The 22,232-nt window shown below is 44.6% G+C and overlaps 1 protein-coding gene across 5 annotated transcripts; it reads right to left on the bottom strand.

Moving 5' to 3' along the window:
• Positions 1 to 214: 214 nt before the first annotated feature.
• On the bottom strand, positions 215 to 19,670 carry LOC126175363 (uncharacterized PE-PGRS family protein PE_PGRS54-like). Of its 5 annotated transcripts, none has more exons than XM_049922125.1 (6): positions 19,607 to 19,670; positions 14,615 to 14,725; positions 4,519 to 5,205; positions 3,457 to 3,834; positions 1,384 to 2,088; positions 215 to 1,320 (listed from the first exon to the last, which is right to left on the bottom strand). In XM_049922125.1, exons 1-6 carry the CDS (start codon positions 19,611 to 19,613, stop codon positions 461 to 463), a joined length of 2,748 nt encoding a protein of 915 aa, XP_049778082.1. In that variant the 5' UTR covers positions 19,614 to 19,670; the 3' UTR covers positions 215 to 460. The 5 variants fall into 5 exon arrangements, with proteins under 5 accessions (XP_049778082.1, XP_049778083.1, XP_049778084.1 ...); XM_049922126.1 differs by having other exon boundaries at positions 215 to 1,284; positions 1,411 to 2,088; XM_049922127.1 differs by having other exon boundaries at positions 215 to 1,221; positions 1,411 to 2,088.
• Between the last annotated feature and the right edge of the window lie 2,562 nt (positions 19,671 to 22,232).

Genomic DNA, 22,232 nt, shown 5'->3' with positions numbered 1-22,232 from the left:
ATTCAGATAAACTGCTCGCTTTGCCATTTTTATTACACCTATCTCCATCACAGCCTATTTGATTCTATCTTTGACTCTCATTTCTCTTATATTGCCACACTATATGTACATATTGGTAGGTAAACAATGAAGACAGGAAGGAGCTCTGGCATAATATTAAACAGTCTCACACTGATGTAAATAAACCATTTAATAGAACAACAAAAAGCGGAATTTTAAAGGACTACATCAAGCAATGACAAAGATTTTTTAATAAAAACAAAATAAAATAGATCAGTCAGTAAACAAATGTTCCTCCAAGTTAAACATAAAATGCACAATAAAACAATATAAGACAGTAGTTGCAGATGCTACATCCTCTTCCAAAAACGACATACATCAAATTATGATTACAAACACAGTATAACACATTAATGTTGTCTACTAAGGATTTGTGTCACAAAGAATATACACTGCTGAGTTAGTTCTGTACCTCACAACCAGCAGCATATGGCCAGTCGCAGACTCTCAGCTCTGGGTTGAAGTGGAGACCTGCAGGACAAGGCATGGCTACTGGAACGCCATGGTCGCATACACAATACTGTCCACAATCAGTGGCATGGGGCAACAGTGTAACATCTGATCCAGCATCTTCGTGTAATGGACAACTGCCGACGGCCGGGCAGTCACCAATGCCACCATCAGAATCACTGCCTCCATCACTGCTGCCACTTTCATTATTAGACTGGCCATCATCATCATTACCTCCATTACCTCCGTTGCCACCATCACCACCATCTCCACCATCACCTCCATTACCTCCATTACCGCCATCTCCACCATCTCCACCATTACCTCCGTTGCCACCATTACCACCATTGCCTCCATCTCCTCCATCTCCTCCATTTCCACCATCACCTCCACTTCCTCCACCTCCACCATTACCAGCATCACCACCATCACCTCCATCACCACCATTGCCACCATTACCTCCATCACCAGCATCACCACCACTGCCTCCATTTCCACCATCACCACCATCTCCACCATCTCCTCCATTGCCAGAATCACCACCATTACCACCATCTCCTCCTTCACCACCATTTCCACCATCACCTCCATTGCCAGAATCTCCACCACTGCCTCCATCACCTCCATCTCCACCATTTCCACCATCACCTCCATTGCCAGAATCTCCACCACTGCCTCCATCACCTCCATCTCCACCATTTCCACCATCACCTCCATTGCCAGAATCTCCACCACTGCCTCCATCACCTCCATCTCCACCATTTCCACCATCACCTCCATTGCCAGAATCTCCACCACTGCCTCCATCACCTCCATTTCCACCATTTCCACCATCACCTCCATTGCCAGAATCTCCACCACTGCCTCCATCACCTCCATCTCCACCATTTCCACCATCACCTCCATTACCAGCATCACCACCATTGCCTCCATCACCACCATCACCAGCATCGCCACCACTGCCTCCATTACCTCCATCTCCTCCATCGCCACCATCACCTCCATTTCCAGCATCATCACCACTGCCTCCGTCACTGCCATCATTGCCATCACTACCATCACTGCCATCACTGCCACCACTGCCACCATTACCACCATCTCCTCCACTTCCTCCACTGCCACCACTGCCAGAACCACCACCATTGCCTCCATCTCCACCATCACCACCATTTCCACCATCACCTCCATTGCCAGCATCACCACCACTGCCTCCATCACCTCCATCTCCACCATCACCGCCATTTCCACCATCTCCACCATCTCCTCCATTGCCAGCATCACCACCACTGCCTCCATCACCTCCATTGCCTCCATTTCCACCATCTCCAGCATCACCACCATTGCCTCCATTGCCACCATCACCGCCATCTCCTCCATCACCAGCATCACCACCATTGCCTCCATCACCACCATCACCACCATCTCCTCCATTGCCAGCATCACTACCACTGCCTCCATCACCTCCATCTCCACCATCACCACCATTTCCACCATCACCTCCATCGCCAGCATCACCGCCATTTCCTCCATCGCCACCATCTCCACCATCTCCTGCATCACCACCACTGCCTCCTTCACCTCCATCTCCGCCAAGACCTCCATTTCCACCATCACCTCCATCACCAGCATCACCACCATTGCCTCCATTTCCACCATCACCTCCATCTCCAGCATCACCACCGTTGCCTCCATCGCCACCATCACCACCATCTCCTCCATTACCAGCATCACCACCATTGCCTCCATCACCACCATCACCACCATCACCTCCATTGCCAGCATCACTACCACTGCCTCCATTACCTCCATCTCCACCATCACCACCATTTCCACCATCACCTCCATCGCCAGCATCACTGCCATTTCCTCCATCGCCACCATCTCCACCATCTCCTGCATCACCACCACTGCCTCCTTCACCTCCATCTCCGCCATTACCTCCATTTCCACCATCACCTCCATCACCAGCATCACCACCATTGCCTCCATTTCCACCATCACCTCCATCTCCAGCATCACCACCGTTGCCTGCATCGCCACCATCACCACCATCTCCTCCATTACCAGCATCACCACCATTGCCTCCATCACCACCATCACCACCATCTCCTCCATTGCCAGCATCAGTACCACTGCCTCCATCACCTCCATCTCCACCATCACCTCCATTTCCACCATCACCTCCATCGCCAGCATCACCGCCATTTCCTCCATCGCCACCATCTCCACCATCTCCAGCATCACCACCACTGCCTCCTTCACCTCCATCTCCGCCATTACCTCCATTTCCACCATCACCTCCATCACCAGCATCACCACCATTGCCTCCATTTCCACCATCACCTCCATCTCCAGCGTCACCACCGTTGCCTCCATCGCCACCATCACCACCATCTGCTCCATTACCAGCATCACCACCATTGCCTCCATCACCACCATCACCACCATCACCTCCATTGCCAGCATCACTACCACTGCCTCCATTACCTCCATCTCCACCATCACCACCATTTCCACCATCACCTCCATCGCCAGCATCACCGCCATTTCCTCCATCGCCACCATCTCCACCATCTCCTGCATCACCACCACTGCCTCCTTCACCTCCATCTCCGCCATTACCTCCATTTCCACCATCACCTCCATCACCAGCATCACCACCATTGCCTCCATTTCCACCATCACCTCCATCTCCAGCATCACCACCGTTGCCTGCATCGCCACCATCACCACCATCTCCTCCATTACCAGCATCACCACCATTGCCTCCATCACCACCATCACCACCATCTCCTCCATTGCCAGCATCAGTACCACTGCCTCCATCACCTCCATCTCCACCATCACCTCCATTTCCACCATCACCTCCATCGCCAGCATCACCGCCATTTCCTCCATCGCCACCATCTCCACCATCTCCAGCATCACTACCACTGCCTCCTTCACCTCCATCTCCGCCATTACCTCCATTTCCACCATCACCTCCATCACCAGCATCACCACCATTGCCTCCATTACCTCCATCTCCAGCATCACCACCATTGCCTCCATCGCCACCATCACCACCATTGCCTCCATCACCACCATCACCACCATCTCCTCCATTACCAGTATCACTACCACTGCCTCCATCACCTCCATCTCCTCCATTACCACCATTTCCACCATCACCTCCATCACCAGCATCGCCACCATTGCCACCATCACCACCATCACCACCATCTCCTCCATCTCCAGCATCACCGCCACTACCTCCATTGCCTCCATCACCACCATTGCCACCATCACCTCCATTGCCAGCATCACCACCACTGCTTCCATCACCTCCATCTCCACCATCACCTCCATTTCCACCATCCCCTCCATTGCCAGCATCACTACCACTGCCTCCATCACCTCCATCTCCACCATCACTTCCATTTCCACCATCACTTCCATCGCCAGCATCACCGCCATTGCCTCCATCACCACCATCTCCTCCATCTCCAGCATCACTACCACTGCCTCCATCACCTCCATCACCACCGTCACCTCCATTTCCACCATCTCCTCCATCTCCAGCATCACCACCATTGCCTCCGTTACCACCATCACCACCATCTCCTCCATCTCCAGCATCACTACCACTGCCTCCATCACCTCCATCACCACCGTCACCTCCATTTCCACCATCTCCTCCATCTCCAGCATCACCACCATTGCCTCCATTACCACCATCACCACCATCTCCTCCATCTCCAGCATCACCACCACTGCCTCCTTCACCTCCATGTCCGCCATTACCTCCATTTCCACCATCACCTCCATCACCAGCATCACCACCATTGCCTCCATTTCCACCATTACCTCCATCTCCAGCATCACCACCACTGCCTCCATCACCTCCATCACCACCATCGCCTCCATTTCCACCATCTCCAGCATCACCACTGTTGCCTCCATCACCACCATCACCTCCATTACCAGCATCACCACCATTGCCTCCATCACCACCATCTCCTCCATCACCTCCATCTCCACCATCGCCGCCATTTCCACCATCACCTCCATCCCCAGCATCACCACCATTGCCTCCATCACCACCATCTCCTCCATCACCGGCATCACCTCCATTGCTGCTGTCGCCTGCATCTCCACCATTACCTCCATTTCCACCATCCCCTCCATCTCCTCCAGTTACACTGTCTCCTCCGTCCCCACCATTGCCTCCATTACCACCGTTTCCACCATTTCCACTGCCACTTCCAGATCCTCCACTACCAGCTTGTCCTCCACTACCACCTCCACTTCCACTTCCATTCTCTCCACTAAGTCCATCTTGTCCACTTCCAAATTCATTACTGCTACTGTTTTCAGTGTTACTAATATTGTTCTCTTCACTGCTACTGCTGCTGCTGCTGCTGCTGTCGCTGTCGCTACTGCTGCTGCTGCTGCTGCTGCTGCTGCTGTCACTGATACTGTCGCTGTCGCTCCTACTTCTGTCTTCCCTCTCTGGCATAATACCTTGTAAGAGTCTCGTCAATTCATGTAAGTACTTTTTCTTTACATCGGCTAGATGATTTTGTTCACTTTCCCCATTTTCTGCTTCCTGCTGTCGGATATGTGGCCATCTGTTGTCAGTCTTGTCCTTTGCTGGGGTAAGTGCCGAATTCTGTGTGTGAAGTGTCCCAAGGGCGTGATTATCCACACTTGTACCTGTAGCAATGAAGTGAGTAAGGAAATTATTCAGATGGTTCTATTAACTATGTGTACAGTAAATGAATATAGAATATCAAGGATGACTTGTCCACCCCAGCACTTTAACAGGAATGAATTTATTGCAGTTTTACAGTCTTTGCTTCCATATATCTGTGTATTTAGTTTCCCAGGAAATTATGTCCGACTGTTCCATAAGGATTCCACTCCACTGTGAAACCTCCCCATATGTATAATTTTAAGTTAAATAACGTAAAATATTAAGGCCAATAAATCGTGATATTCACGTTTTCATCAAAGCATAAAATTCAACACTGTTTTCTCTTGCTACAAATAACTATATCATCAAATTACTGTAGTAGTTCAAGAACAAGTCAGTAAGCTATACGTACCATTTTTTCAATCATGATGTATGCAAACTCAAAATAAATTAACCAGCAAGTGAGGACAGCTTTAACTATTGAAGTTAATAATGGACTTAGTTGCCAGAACTAGTAAGATCACACATCCAACGGAATCTAGTCAATGTAAGCTCATGTTTTAAACAGATTACTTTTTTGTAGAAAGAAGGTGGCTACTTTACCTCTTTAGAACTTTGTATTACTGTGACTGTGTGTGTGTGTGCAGGCGTGTGTGTGTGTGTGTGTGTGTGCAGGCGCGTGTGTGTGTGCATAAGTGGTTTTGTGAGTGTGTGTAAATATCCTGCAGAAACACTCCAAGACGAAAAAGGCACTACGAAGGAATTATCGGAATGGGATGGAAATCGGTAGATGTGGCGTACATGCACAAATCAATGTTTTCAGCTACATAAAAATGAGTGACTTATTCAAGAGAAAGTGCGTGACAAATTGATTAAGTAGATAACGCGTTGGTTCACCACTGGCCCTTATGCAAGCAGTTGTTCGGCCTGACATTGATAGAATTGTTGGATGTCCTCTTGAGGGATATCGTGCCATATTCTGACCAACTAACTGGCTCGTTAGATCGTCAAAAACCCAAGCTGGTTTTGAGGGCCCATTCCATGAGGATCCAAACGTTGTTCATTACGAAGAGATCCGGCAACCTTTCTGGTCAAGTTAGGTTTCGACAAGTACGAAGATAAGCAGTAGAAACACTAGCCGTGTGAGGGTGGGCATTATTTTGTTTAAATACAAGCCCAGGATGGCTTGGCAAGAGGAGCAAGAAAACGGAGCGTAAAATAAGATCGACGTACCGCTGTGATGTTAGGGTACCGCAGACAAAAACAATGGCTCTAAACACTATGGGACTTAACATCTGAGGTCGTCAGTCCCCTGGACTTAGAACTACTTAAACCTAACAAACCTAAGGACATCACGCACATCCATGCCCGAGGCAGGATTCGAACCTGCGACCATAGCAGCCGCGTGATTCTGGACTGAAGCGCCTAGAACCGCTCGGCCACAGGTGCACGCGACCAATACTTCAGGTTGTCGGGCAGTATGGTGGGTGATATTCAGGTTGTTATCCCAGCACTGTGGGATAATTCTACTCCATTCAATGAGATTCTACGCCTAAGACGTTTCTCGAGACGCCCTAGACAGCAGTGAGATGCCAACCCGATCGTGGCTCGCCATAGGGCCTGACAGCGAGGTGTCATGTTCCGGCGTGCCATTTTTTTAATAGCAGCAACCCTTTTGTTGTCATTCGCGGAACCCTTGTAGCACAGCGGTACGTCGAAAATATTCTACGCCCCCTTTCCTTGCCCTTCATGGCAAGGCAACCTGGGCTTGTATGTCAGCAAGATAATGCCCGCCCGCACACGGCGAGAGTTTCTACAGCTTGCCTTCGTACTTGCCAAATCCTACCTTGGCCAGCAAGGCATCCGGATCTCTCCCTAGCTGAGAATGTTTGCAACCTTATGGGCTGGGCCCCACAAAAGCATCTCGAAATTTTGACGATCTCATCCTCCAACTCGACAGAATTTGACGCAATATCCCTCAGAAGGACATCCTACAACTCTGTCAGTGAAAGCCTAGCCAAATAACTGCTTGCATATGGGCCAGAGGTAGACCAACGTGTTATTGACTAATTCGTTTTGTGAAGCTCTTTCTCTTGAATATCATCCAATTTCAATTTTTCTGAAATTTTAATTATTTGTTTGTTTGTACATCTACATCACATCTACCGATTTCCGTCCCATTCGGATAATTCCTGAGTGATGCGTCGGTTCTTTTTTTTCTTAGTGTTTCTTCGCAACAAATGTTTTAAATTGGCCCCTACACGTAATATGTATATTAAACGAATTTCATTGTCACCACTGTAGTGTTCTGACTATTCAGTCACAGTATGCACTGCAGTATAGATTATAGATATCTATCAGTAATTCGAGTTATCCACGCAGCTAGAAGCCCAAGAGTCTGCGTCAGAAACACGCAAAGAAGAGTGTGTTTTTGTGGAATTTTTCTTTTAAATTCCACTGGTTTGTATACATGTTTGCGAATATAAATTACCAGCATATGGTGAATATCATCTGCATTCGGTTAGAACAACATATAACTGCACTTGCTGATCATTCTGTTGTAATGATTACTATTCCAACCTGACTGATCGTGATAATTCTTATACTAAATGTATTGTAAACTTGTAATTATAAAAACAATATCAATAAACATAATTTATAATGTATTTGAGAGCGCTAAGCGTATCATGTCACGGTAGTTGCAGAGAATTTATGGAAGAACGACAAAATTTTCGTACAGCTGCAGTATCGACACTCTGAAGTAAAAAATTGTGTGAAACCATTTTATGTTCAATTGACAAGACTCCTCCCACCGAACTTAATGCATTTTCCAGCTCTCTCCACAGTACTACATGCAGATATCCTGAGATCTCCTTTTGGGAGCATAATGCGGTCCATAACCAGGTAGCCTATGACGTCCGTTGTTCTTCTTCGCTGCATAGTTTTTCCCTCATTCCCATAACCAAAGACTTAGCGGAAAAACTGATGGAGATTTTGGTGGTACGTCTGTTCCATCTGTAAGAAAGTCTGAGATTTAGATGACGTGTCAGCTGGGGGGGGGGGGCAGATTGTGGACTCTCTTCGTCATGCTTAGAGACGATAAAGGAAGTAGTTCCAATAACAGTGGCAACTCATTATCGAACAAGTCACCTTACGTGAGTCCTGTAAAACGACTCAGAAAAAATTTGTTCTCTGACTCCTCGCACCACACTTTTTCTACGGAGGAACGATGTTGAGACTCTGTCTCCACAATGGCTGGTAGTTTTTCTTCAGATCACCGATGTGAGTTAGCGGGTTATTGATACTGTCTCAAATGTAAGTAGGTTTACCAGTGAATAGTGTATGTGGAATTTATTGACGATTAATAATTGTGCAGTCAATTGACTAACCCAGTTGTTGAGTCATCGAACTCGTGAAGAGTCTGGCTCAGTTTAGTCATCAACCCATACAACCATGTAAACGTAATGTTCACCGTACTTTTGCATGTGGAACATTGCTACATAGCATCATTATTCGACTGTCTGTCGTAAGACTATGTTCCACTGACTGAAGAATGGCTTCTTTCTCATTCACGTTTCACTCCACTGCACAAGGTGATGAACCGTTTTTACTGGAAACTGAACTGGAAACACGAATGTTGTTAAAGCAGTGGGAAACACACTTTATTCAGACACTTAGCTGTTATGAAACTATCTCCGACATTCTTCCCAAATACACAGTTCAAATGGTTCAAATGGCTCTGAGCACTATGGGACTTAACATCTGAGGTCATCAGTCCCCTAGAACTTAGAACTACTTAAACCTAACTAACCTAAGGACATCACACACATCCATGCCCGAGGCAGGATTCGAACCTGCGACCGTAGCGATCGCGCGGTTCCAGACTGAAGCGCCTTTAACCGCGTGGCCACACTGGCCGGCCAAATACACAGTTAATTTACAGCAAAAACAGTAAGCAAATAGTGTACCAGCATACCAATATGCCTTCAATGTGACACTGTTCTAAGTATTGTTTTCGCCACTAACCAACTTGAAAGTGAACTTTCGTTTGACAGAGACTGTGGAGTCAATATTGCTAGTAGTCTGTTTCAGAATGAACGCTTATATCTCAAACAGTTGTGCATAAGCCCACTATAACTGGAACCCCTTTTTTCAGTTAGGTCGTTGACTAGCTGCGCGTGTTTTAAGTGTATACAGTTCGTATCTGCTGCATAATGAATTCGGATATTTTTCTTTCCTTTCGTGCACAACTAATTAGGAAGAACTGGTGTAGAATTTTTCGATTTTTCAGATTCCAGCTTAGTGGTACAACAAGGCAAGGAAGTTCCCGATAGTGAATAATCTGGAGAGGATTTTCTGTTATATACTTGCCTACTACTAAGCAAACATCCCGAAAACCTTCACCGAAACGGGAAATTCGATCTGATTTGATTCATTACCGGGGCAACAACGTACAAATTACAGAAAAATGTGACCGAATGTGTGATAACATCGAAGTAGATGACCTTCGAGACGTGTCTCATTATCAACAAGAGTCTAACTATGAGAAGTAGTAATCATACGAGCAAACATGTAATATGGAGTTCCATATTACAAATGCCATGTCTATCACATCTATGAAGTTTGTAAGTAGGGCCACTAAAATGCGTTGTGTCATTTTCTATATTTGGTGTGAAGAATGGAAGTGCTTTTCATCCGAATTAATTTATTAAATATGGTAGAACCCTGCTGCTTTCGCATCAAACATGTTTGAACTGAACTTCATTTTTATCCATTTCATTCCCTGCAGTACAGTATGATGGGCAGTTTAAGATACTGCTCAGTTTGTAACTCAGTTCTTTTAAGCGAAATTTCAGAGACCTGATAAAGAGGCAGAGAGGTTTCCTATTAGGAATATTTGAAGCGATGTTTCCACTTACAACAAAAGAAAACTTTCCTTGAACCTCGGTCGGAACCGTGACATTGCAGTTATTTCCGGTTATTTTCTGGGACAATATGTTCTCAAACTGACATTTCAGCGCTCAATGTAGATACTTAAATTTATCAGTGTATGTGGTGAAGTTGACGACTTTCTTGACGTGTATAGCAGTGGCAGAGAGGCAGTGTACCTTTTTCTTTCAACCTCTTCCCAAAGGAGTGAAAAGGTCTGTTTGAGATCTGGCCCGTTACAGAGGTATCGTTTTTTTCAGCCAGTTAACAGCTGCTAGTGTGACTCAGGAGTTCCCAATTTGAAATAAAAGGGTAGTAAAAGCGAAACCTCCCGAAAACCTTGATGGAAACTGGAGGACTCAACCTGTGTTTGTGTGTGTTTGTGTGTGTGTGTGTGTGTGTAAGAGAGAGAGAGAGAGAGAGAGAGAGAAAGAGAGAGGAGGGGGGGGGGGGAGCATGTGCATGTGTATGAGAAAGAGAGACAGAGTGATTCTATTACAAATATTTGTGGGCATATATTAGGCCTACTAATGAAAGTAAAAAACGTAAGAAAAAGAGTCACCCCTAGCATATGCTAAAGAGTGAAGTAGACCCAGGAACAAACATTGGCTTCTGTTTCAAGTCATAAAACTGTCTTCTGGTCTTCCATGTCTGTCTCAGCAAAGCAGGCCTTTCAAACGGATCGGAAGTAGAGGAGATGTACATAGGAACCACGTGATGCTTCCTGTTAGGTGTTTAAATCTAGTGACAGATTTTAATACCACATAGGGGACGCCCACTAGAGATCGCCACAACCTGTTTCCGGCATTTTCCACTGTTTTTGCTGTTGTGAGACATGAGGTTGCGTTTCGTGCAGCGCTTGTAAATATGACGAGTTCAGCATAATATTTAGGTTCTGTATGGTACATTAAAATCATGTGGAGGATGCTGTTTTATAGTAAGTACAATTCTGTACATTTCTGAAACAAGTTACGTAACATGTGGCCGTTTCAGCCATACTTCGTCAGTGGTGTCAGCCGTGCAGCATGTTCTAGCCATACGATACGTGACGTCTGCAAATGAACTCGGTTTCTCCAATATCTCAATTTTTCGGGCGTGAAAATGGAAATTAGTGTTTCATATAGCTTATGCTTCAAAATGTTTATAACTTGTAACTGGTTTTTGATAAATCTCTTTGTTGATTTGATTTCACTTATTATTAGTCTGTGGTAAAGCAATAATGTTAACAACTGACTATTAATTACAGTACTGAGAACATCTTTTCAACTGCAGCACTCTTAAATTTGAATAGAATATTTTTTGCTGGGTACGTGGCCATGTTTAACTTGGAATACTTTTTCACGTTTGGAGAAACTTCACTTTTCTGAAGTAATTTTTGTGATTTAATAAAGAGATTGCACCGCACAAGAAGTGAAAGTCATCGTGTCAAAATAGAATAAGAAAATATGAAATAAACAAATATAAAGCAAATGACAGGAAATATATTAAGCTTCTATTACACATCTGGGTAGAGGCGGAAGGCTGAAAAGTGTTGCGCGGTGCAACAGTCTCCCTTGCTTATAAAACTAAAACAGTAAGTACAGGGTGTCTCAAATCTTCCGGGTCAAACTGAAACAAACGGTAGTGAGTGCACAGCCGATTATATTGAGATAGGGAACCAATGGTCTGAAATGCATATATACTGTGTTGTGGACGTACACAACACACGTCGCATAACAACAGCGTAGATCGCAGTGATTTTTCAAAGTTACGACAGCCGCTCTCAGTGCATGCATGGCAACGGCGGATGACGTCCTGCCTAGCAAACAAGTCTTCATCCGTTTGAACGGGAGTTTCATACACAAACGCCTAGATATAACCCCAGGGGAAATAATCCAGGGATGTGAGATTCGGCGATCTCCGTATCCATAAGAAAGGACCAGCCCTTCCAATCCACCGATAAGAGTATGTGTCGTTCAGGTGTTTGCCGACATCAACATCGAAGTGGGCGGCTGTACCGTCGTGTAGAAACCATATCATTTCGCGGACAACAAGGGGTTCAGTCTCCAATAACTGCTGCAGCACATCTTGCAGGAACACCAGGTAACCCGCAACAGTCAAACGGGGAGGCAGCAAATAGGATTTATAAGACGATCTGGGACAATGCCTGGCCACACATTTACAAACTTCTTGCTGGTGTCCACCGATATGGGTGGTGTAGATATTGTCCTCATTCCAGACATGGCTATTGCGGCTGTTGAAACAACATCACGGTTGAATGAGACGTCATCCGTGAACAATATAAACTGTACGAAATTCGGCAATACATCACTGCAGTGGATAATCCATTGACAGAAGTGATCGCGGGACTCAAAATCCATTACTCCCAGTGATTCCACACGTTCTTTATGATAGGGGTGTAATACCTGTTCCACCAGTACGTCCACATGTAACCTACGATGTGTGCGTTTCACGGGCAACTTGATGCTTGCTTATTGCTGCGTGGTCGGCCACACGATCCGACACCATCTCCTCAAAGTTTTGTCTTCGCTCATGTTGCGGGAACCTTGGCCGGATCTCTGTGGCGTCATCGACTCCTTCCAATTAGGATAACACCTATCGGGAAAGCGCTCTCTGGACATTCGTGCTGCTTTAAGCGCACTACATCCGGCAGCTCCGTGTGTTAAATGCATGGCTGCCAACTCTCGTGATGAGTAACGTTCCATCTCGCACCACGCGTGGCGCACTGTACACAGTAACAGACCTCTCCATGGATACATCACAAGCAGTCTTATGCAATGGATAACTAACACCAGGAGTGGTGTTGTGCGTGCGGCACAGGTTAATTCGCTGGTGCTGTAAGTAGGCTGTTTAGGTTTTTATATTGGTAACGCCACGTAGCGCTCTGTATGAAAATCACTGGCTGTGCTGTGTGCAGTCTGTGGCTGGGTGGGATTGTTGGAATAGTCGCTATTGTAGTGTTGGGCAGTTGCATGTGAACAGCGCGTAGCGTTGCGCAGTTGGAGGTGAGCCGCCAGCAGTGGTGGATGTGGGGAGAGAGATGGCGGAGTTTTGAGAGCGGGTGATCTGGACGTGTGTCCATCAGAGACAGTAAATTTGTAAGACTGGATGTCATGAATTGATATATATATATATATATATATATATATATATATATATATATATAATGACTTTTGAACACTATTAAGGTAAATACATTGTTTGTTCTTTATCAAAATCTTTCATATGCTAACTATGCCTATCAGTAGTTAGTGACTTCAGTAGTTAGAATCTTTTATTTAGCTGGCAGTATTAGCGCTCGCTGTATTGCAGTAGTTCGAGTAACGAAGATTTTTGTGAGGTAAGTGATTCATGAAAGGTGTAGGTTATGGTTAGTCAGGGCCATTCTTTTGTAGAGGTTATTGTAAGTCAGATTGCGTTGCGCTAAAAATATTGTGTGTCAGTTTAGTGTTGATCAGAATAAGTAAAGAGAGAAATGTCTGAGTACGCTCAGTTCTTCTCAGCTGTTTGAAAATCAAATAACGTAAGGGGTTTAACAGCACAGTAATTTTTTAAGGGGACGTTTCAGTGCGATGCGTGCGGCCTTACATGAGCCATGTGCTGTCAGCGAAGTTGTGTGAAGTATGTCTGTCTGGTGGTCAGGGTTGTACGTTGTTTATCGCCTGCTGCCTGCTCCACTGTACAACAGATACCCAGCAAAAAAATGTTCAAATGTGTGTGAAATCATATGGGACTTAACTGCTAAGGTCATCAGTCCCTAAGCTTACACACTACTTAACCTAAATTATCCGAAGGACAAACACACACACCCATGCCCGAGGGAGGACTCGAACCTCCGCCGGGATCAGCCGCACAGTCCACGACTGCAGCGCCCATGACCGGATACGCAGCATCTTCGTGCGATTGCTGCAGAACTTCATTCATCACTGTAATACGTGCACTGAGGATGGCGATCGCCGCTTTGAACAATTAGTATGAGCTACGTTGTTGTTATGTGGTGTGCACTGTGTATGTCAATAAGACAGTAAGTATGTATTTCCGACCATTGGTTCCCTACCTCAATATAACCAGTTGTGGGTGCTCTATCACCTGTTTCGATTTCAGACATCCTGTATGAAACGTGCTTTGGTATTTTTAAAATAAATATGATGGTTAGTCTACAATTACTTGCTAACGAGGCGATAAAAACGATAATTTTCTAGTGCACTGAAATACGGTACATGTTACTGAGAGTGGTGAATAGAATGATTGCTATTGCTATAAGAGATTTTACACGAAGGAGCTGCACCAGTAAATGGAGGTTTGCGAATTAATGAGCTTGAGAGAAGTGGTTTGGATCACAGGGAATGGAGCAACGGTGTGGCGGATAGTCTAAATTGGTATTCAGGTGGAGGAAATATTATCGATCAATTTAGTGAACAGTGTGACAGCGAGTCTCAGTTCAGAAATATGAACACACAGACGAAGAAACGAGATGGAGTAGTCTTTCTGTTGGCTTACCTGCGTGCAATCGCCAACAGTCTGGGTCCCTGGAGAAGAGGCAGCCCATGTTCCAGGGCGCCGCCGCTACGACTGCCAGCTGTAGCAGCAGCGCCGCCCACACCGCCGTAGCTGCAGAACAAACAAAAACGACGCTCGTTTACTGTCCTTCACTTACTATGAAAAACAGCGCTCATTTCCTATTGGCGTACTTCTAGTTGCAGTGAAGGTATCCTGCATTGCAAGCCTGCAGTCTATTTAAAGAAAAATTACTGTGAGTTGATTGTGTAATGCGGACCTTCGTATCATTCTAGGAGACATAAACGTAATTATTCTGTGCGCCATTTTTCGACTGAATTTTCACTGAGGTGACAAAGAGTCATGGGCAACGATATGCACACATACAGAAGCGGCAGTATCGCGCACACTAGGAGTAAAAGGGTGTTGCATTGGCGGACCTGTCGTTTGTTCTTGCAAGGGAACCTCCCCATCGCACCCCCACCAGATTTAGTTATAAGTTGGCACAGTGGATAGGCATTGAAAAACTGAACACATATCAATCGAGAAAACAGGATGAAGTTGTGTGGAACTATGAATAAAATAAACAAATTATACAAACTGAGTCACTAGTGTCGTATAGAATATATCAGACGTGTTTTCCTGTGGAGAAATCGGTTGACCTATGACCTTACGATCAAATGTTTTCGGTTCCCATTGGAGAGAAGCGTGCTTTCGTCTACTAATTGCACGGTTTTGCGGTGCGGTCGCAAAACACAGACATCAAACTTGTTACAGTGAACAGAGACGTCAATGAACGAACGGACAGATCATAACTTTGCGAAAATAAAGAGATTAAACTTTTCACTCGAGGGAAGACTTGAACCAAGAGCCTCTGGTTTCGCAGCTGCTCTTGCTAACCACGGTACCACGGCGCGAGTGAGCTCACACTGTCCTTAATGTTGCCTATCTTTCGCAGGGACTTCTCAGTTTGTATATTTTGTTTATTTTCTTCATAGTTCCACATAACTTCTTCCTGTTTTTTTGGTTGACCTGTGTTCAGTTTTTCAAGGCCTATCCACTGTGCCAACTTATAACTAAATCTGAGAGGGGTGCTATGGGGAGGTTCCCTTGTTAGGTTTTTTTTTCCTTTATTGATTTTCAATTCCCCCCAAAGGGGCGGGCTGGCAGCAGCTTAGTACGCTGCTCTACAGCCTATAGACTTTTTTTTTAAATGGAAGAAGAAAAGAAACAAGAAAAACAGGCGATAAAACGGTGACTTCAAGTGTAAAATGGCGGAAAAAGCGGAAAGTGAAAACAGAAAGCAAAAGGGGAATGGCAATGTTAATAAAAGACACAGGAATCAGACAAGTAACGTAGTACACACACAATTGAAAAACATGGCTACAGCCTGGTTACTGTTCGCAAGAGATAAAAAGCACACCCAGCGATAGTATGATGGCCGTTCGCAACACTTCCCAAAAAAACACGACACAGAACAGTCACTGTAAAACACTGCACGAAAATGGTGGCACAAAGGTGACACTCCCGAGCCAAAGGCAGATGGGGGGGGGGGGGACCTGGAGGAGGGGGAAGAACAAGGAGGAAGGAAGGAAAAAATGAAAAAGGGGGGCCAAGGAGGGAGAGGACTCGTAAAGGGGGAGAGGGGCAGGGCACACGCGAGAGGGAATGAGAAGAGGCAGAGGAGGGAAATGCAAAAGGACTTGGGGGAGAGAACGGGGCAGAGAGAGTGGAGGTGGAAAAAAAAAGGATGGAAGGGGGGAGAGGGAGCCCGGGAAGAGGACAGAGGAAAGGAGGGGGAGTGAAGATCAGAGTTGATAGGAGGGATAAATGGAGGGAGAGAGGGCATCATCTGGGAGGTGGAGTTGATGGAAGCCACCTTGGGAAACCCTTGTTAGGTGATTCACATGAAAAAGTATCTGACGTGGTTATGGTCGCACGGCAGGAATTAACAGACTTTGAATGGCGGGATGTTAGTTGGATCAAGACGCGTGGGACATTCCATTTCGGAAAACGTTAGGGAATTCAATATTCCGGGACGCACAGCGCCGAGAGTGTGCCGAGAACACTAAAACAGTCTAAATTTATGACAGCTAATCCTGAGTGATAGTGTGATTTTATGCCTCGCATATAAACTCTTACAGTTCCTTTAGGAATCACGGAGAGGCCAGTGCCATTTTTATTCCTTAGAGATGTGACTCGATGAGGTCCAGATCCAAAGCCCAAATTCTTGCGATAGAAAAAGCAAGGCGAGTTATTTCGCTAAGATTCCTATCAGCGTGTTTTACGTATCTATACATGCGAATTGGAACATTATCTTCTTGGAAGCTGTTTTCGCGTGCCAGGAACAACGATGCTCTGTAAAGGATACATGACCACTAAAAAGTATGCCTCATCATTTACATTTGCTTTCACTGTTTTTACTGAGCCCTTTGAAAACCATGAAATTGGCCGCGCAAACCCTAACTGAAGCACCACCATCAATTATAGTTGAAAGGAAAGACGTGACATTTCCACGGGTATGCTCTCTTCGCAAACACGTCCTGCCATGAGGTACTGTGTAGAAGTAGACATGTTAGAATGCTTTTCATAATAACAGCAGACTATAGTCCTAGTTTTGCGCTAAATACTCCACTGAAATGTCTTGATTAACTTTGACGTCAGTTGTGTGGCATAAGCATCCCTGCACCTAATGTTTGGTTTATGCTGGTCCAGTCGTAATGTCGTAACTGACACTGTCACTTTCATGGCAGTGGTCTTCTTATTGCAAATAACAATCCTCTTTAATGCTCTTACGCCTCTGTCAGTAATCTTAGCGTCACTCCACTTGAAATAAGTTCACTGTCCTCTCACTAGATACCGGACCTCTTCATATGGTAGCTGATTAGCAGCTGTTGCTACAAATGCATCAGTTAAGCAAGCAGCAGCCACTTGTACTCATTGCAACGTCCGACATGATTATACATTAACTGCTTATGCCACTTGAAAATACAAGTAGCAAATAAAGGCAACAGAGTGTTGCAGATACTGAGCAAAATCGGCCGAGCAAAAGATGCATTAATAGCAAAGGTTTTATTTTATTTTGCGCAACACTTTACAGACATGCACGTCAACAAAAACTGAACAGAGTAAGCGAATAATACGGCGGTGGTTCAATAATATTTCATTTCGCGGAATTTCGTTGCAAAGTTTGCACGGCCAACTAATGATTCTCCATCAATATCTATAGAGCGGACTGTTCAAGAGACAATATGGCTTCCAGTTTCTGCATTTGCTTGCAACCAAGGGGAACGTCCCGAGAACACTGGTCAGAGCCTAAGAATCAGAATTATTTTTAATTTAATTACTCGACAAGTATAATGCATATTTTTTTCAAAAAAACGATGCCAAAATTGATTACATGTTATCGAAGGCGAAGAACTGCTATCGGGAATTTCGCTTGAACCTCAAAATATTCTGAGTAATGTAATGTTTACTCTAAATGCACACCATCTTATAGTTTCTTGGTATTTGTAGTAACAGAAACATTACGTATCACATACGTGAAAGTATAGGAAAATGTGCGTTACTGATAGATTATTCTCTTATTTTACAACATAGCTAGATCTCAAAATCTACACATTTTCCGAAGAGAGTAATGGAGACTTTTAGGGTGCCTGCAAACATTTTTGTATTCCTTGTGGAGCACATGTTGGATAGTGTATAACACTGCTGGATTAAATGCTTCAAGACTACAAAGCTATAGACCTAGGGTGCTCACCACAAACGAACTTGTATAACAAAGCAAAGCTCTATGTGGAAGATAAACTGTCCAGCAGCCGCAGAATGGCACTAAAAGAATCTTCCACGTACTGCAGCACCACCCCATCAGGCTTCGTGGCAGCTCATTCAGGTCATGAATTTCACGACATACTTTTTAACGTACCGTTAAAAAAGGAAATATGCGATACAGCAAACTATTTCCCGCGGCTCATATAGGAAATGTGTTGCTGCACGATAATTTTGTTTGCAATCTTCCATGACAACACGAATTTTCTATCGGCGTGGCCATTATTCCAGAAATCTCGCCATATTGAAGTTTTTTTGACCGCGCAGTATAAAAGAAGGTATCAGTATGTGTTATAAGAACACATCGAGAAACAACGCGGACCAGAAGGGGAGCGTTGTGCACACAGCCCTCCAGTAACTTTCTTATCCCTGCGGCGTTATTGTCTCCTTGGGAACGCGTAATGAAAGCTGTTACGACAATTGTTAAAAAGAAACCACATTAAATAGGCAAGTGATAAAAATAGGAACAATTAAAATATTTATATAAGGGTGATTTTACAGGTATTATGTAAGCTGACTGCTGAGGGTACGTTTAATTGCAAACTCAAACACCCGGAAGACGCCTAGCTATTTTTCTTCTGGTCTGATGTGCATACTTTAGTTCAGGAGAGTCATGTCGCCATTGTCTTTGACGTAATCGCTAGTGCAGTCGCTGCTCTTCTGGTGACTGTGTATGTTGAACATTCCACTTCGCGGTACTGTTCGGTCTGTCGCATGCATAACGGCTGACAGTTTGAAGTTTCAACGTTTACTTCAAGAAAGTAAGGCTGCACACCAGTACTTACTTAACTTTTCAATTATTATATTATTCGAGTAATTTCTAGGGATACGTTCCGTAAAAGTAGTGTGTATGTCAGGAGAAAATAGGTCAGTCAACTCTTCTTCGTGATCTGTCAGAATCTTTCCTTCACATTTAACACATAAGCATCAAATTAAAAGTCGTCGGCTTTATGTCAAAATGTTCAGAATTATTTCAGGATATCGTTAAATTTTATTGGAAATATTCTTTAGCCTTGCATACTATTCGAGTACCAATACTTTCCCTATAGGTAACAGTTTTTTTCTGACACTGAATCGTACTGTGTCTGTCATTCACATGGGGCACCTGAATGGATCCGCAGTAACCTCACTTCCGAGTTAACCAACTCTAAGAGACGTGGCACCTACCTCTCATTGCACAAGTGTGCTGTGGTCCTGCCGCAACACCGGTCCGATTTGTTGATCGTGTGACGACACTATGTATCAACTCCTCGCCCGACAGTGCTTATATACTTTGAGACGCACTTATCTCGCCCTGAAGCGCCGCCCCCGTGTTACGTAGCATTCGCAGAATGACGCAAAATGAAGTAGTTGTAGATCAGCATGATAACGATTTAATTTAGGAGCTATCGCTATTTTATCTCAGGTTTCTCTCAAGAATATACGTGGTAAGTATAAAGTCCATCACTAATTAAGAAAAATTTATTTCTATGGAACTATGTGGGTTGTTGCAAATGGTAGCTTAACTTATACAGTATTTCACTGATACACTTTCACAAGTCTATGCAGTGTTTATATCTACACTTATAGTCCGAAAGCCACCTTGAGATGTGTGCTGGAGGGTACTGTGTACGCCACTGTCACTTCAACCTCTTTCTTTTCCACTTCCCAATGGTTCATGGGAAGAACATCTGTCGGTAAGCCGCCACCTGGGCTCGGATGTCTCCAATGTTATCTTCGTGATCTTTTGGCGAGATATATTAAGGGGGAAGCAATATACTTGTTGACTCTTCTATGAACGATCGCTCTCAGAACTTTCACAGTAAAACACTCCCTGATGCAGAACGTCTCTCTTGCAGCGTCTACCACTGGAGATGTTCGATCATCTCCGTCATGCTGTTGTGCTCACCAACCGAACATGTAAAGAATCATGCAGTTTCTCTTTGGGTCTTCTCTTTCATCTATCAAGCCTATATGCTACGGATTCCACAGAAGAACAATATTTAAGTACTGGTCGAACTGGGGTTTTGTAAGATACCTCCTTTGTTGAAGGACAACATTTCCTGAGGAGACATCAAATGAATCATTGACTGGATGAGCGGTTCCTGGGATTAGCTATATATGGTCGTACCAATTTAAATCGCCCTCTACGCATACTTCTAGATAATTTATGGAAGGTTTTTGCAAATTCTGGCTTAACAGATGAAGCTTTTACGAGTGCGCTTATACGTGTGTTCCGGAAGTATCTGATTTATTTTCTCTCTCCTGTTACAGTTAGCGAATGTAATTTAGGAGTGCTGTTGTCACAATGACGTCGTTGCAGGAGAAAGCACAAAGCGTTTTTCTTTTTTTGTTTCGTGAAACACGGTCACGTATTACTCACATCAAAAAAAGTTTTGTATCACCTCTGTTCCCAGAACTCTTGAAGATAGACGCTGACTGTCCACATCACAGACACAGTCCCTTTGACTGTTCAGAGATGTGACTAAACCCACCCAAACATGTAAACAACCACGCATGAGCAGCGCCTATTAGACGGAGGCTGTCCGACAGCCGGACAGGCCATCACATCCAGTCATTCCAACAGGAAGGAGGTACACGGCTCGTGTTGCCTGTAGTTAAATCATACCTAGACAATACCGCTGGTCGATCGCGTCCGAATCGTTACTTTGTGCCAGGAAGGGCTCTCAACAAGGGAAATGTCCACGCGTCTCGGAGTGAACCAAAGCGATGTTGTGCGGACATGGAGGAGATACAGACAGACAGGAACTGTCGATGGCATGCCTCGCTCAGGCCACCCAAGGGCTACTACTGCAGTGGATGACCGCTACCTATGGATTATGACTTGGAGGAACCCTGACAGCAACGCCACCATGTTTAATAATGCTCTCTGTGCAACCACAGGACGTAGTGTTACGACTCAAACTGTGCGCAATAGGCTGCATGATGCGCAGCTTCACTCTCGACGTCCTTAGCGAGGTCATCCTTGAATACTTCTATAAAGTTGTTTAGATAAGTCTTGTATTTTAAATCTGTTTGTTCATTCAAGATTTTTCTTCTGGGTGTTTTCGCATATTGAATAAAACTTCTGTTTCTTTAAGAAAATACGCGCTTACTCCCTTATTAGCTTTATGTAGCATCACAATTCGTTCATTCGTTTTACTGTGTGCTTGTGAATTTTTAGATGATACCTAAAGCTGATATGTCACTTTAGTAACAATACTTCTTGAACCCGGTTTTCAGTTTTCTCTCTGTCTAACCTGCATTGAAATGGTCACTCTGTTGACATTCGATGTATTTCTAGCTCAAAATGGCTCTAAACACTATATGACTTAACATCTATGGTCATCAGTCTCCTAGAACTTAGAACTACTTAAACCTAACTAACCTAAGGACATCATACAACACCCAGTCATCACGAGGCAGAGAAAATCCCTGACCCCGCCGGGAATCGAACCCGGGAACCCGGGCGTGGGAAGCGAGAACGCTACCGCACGACCACGAGCTGCGGACTATTTCTAGCTACTGGCACATTAAACAGAAATTTACACTATGTCTTTCTTACACTGATATTGTGGTGATGCTTAATTTCCCAAACCGATAGTGATAATAAAGAACATGTAGACAGCTACGACGTGACTTGCCTTTCATAAGATAATCTTTATTCTTATCTGTGTGACAAACATAATTAAAATTACTCTTCATTATCGGTTACTTATGCATTTATCAACAGCCGCTGTTTAATTGTGCTGTGATTGGCGGATGTAGAACAGACTGAGCAGATACCATACTTAATTTCGTCTTTGTGAAGATA

This window comes from Schistocerca cancellata, chromosome 3, assembly GCF_023864275.1.
Source record: "Schistocerca cancellata isolate TAMUIC-IGC-003103 chromosome 3, iqSchCanc2.1, whole genome shotgun sequence".
In the NCBI taxonomy this organism is placed as follows: domain Eukaryota; kingdom Metazoa; phylum Arthropoda; class Insecta; order Orthoptera; family Acrididae; genus Schistocerca; species Schistocerca cancellata.
This window is presented reverse-complemented; position numbering and strand designations above follow the sequence as displayed.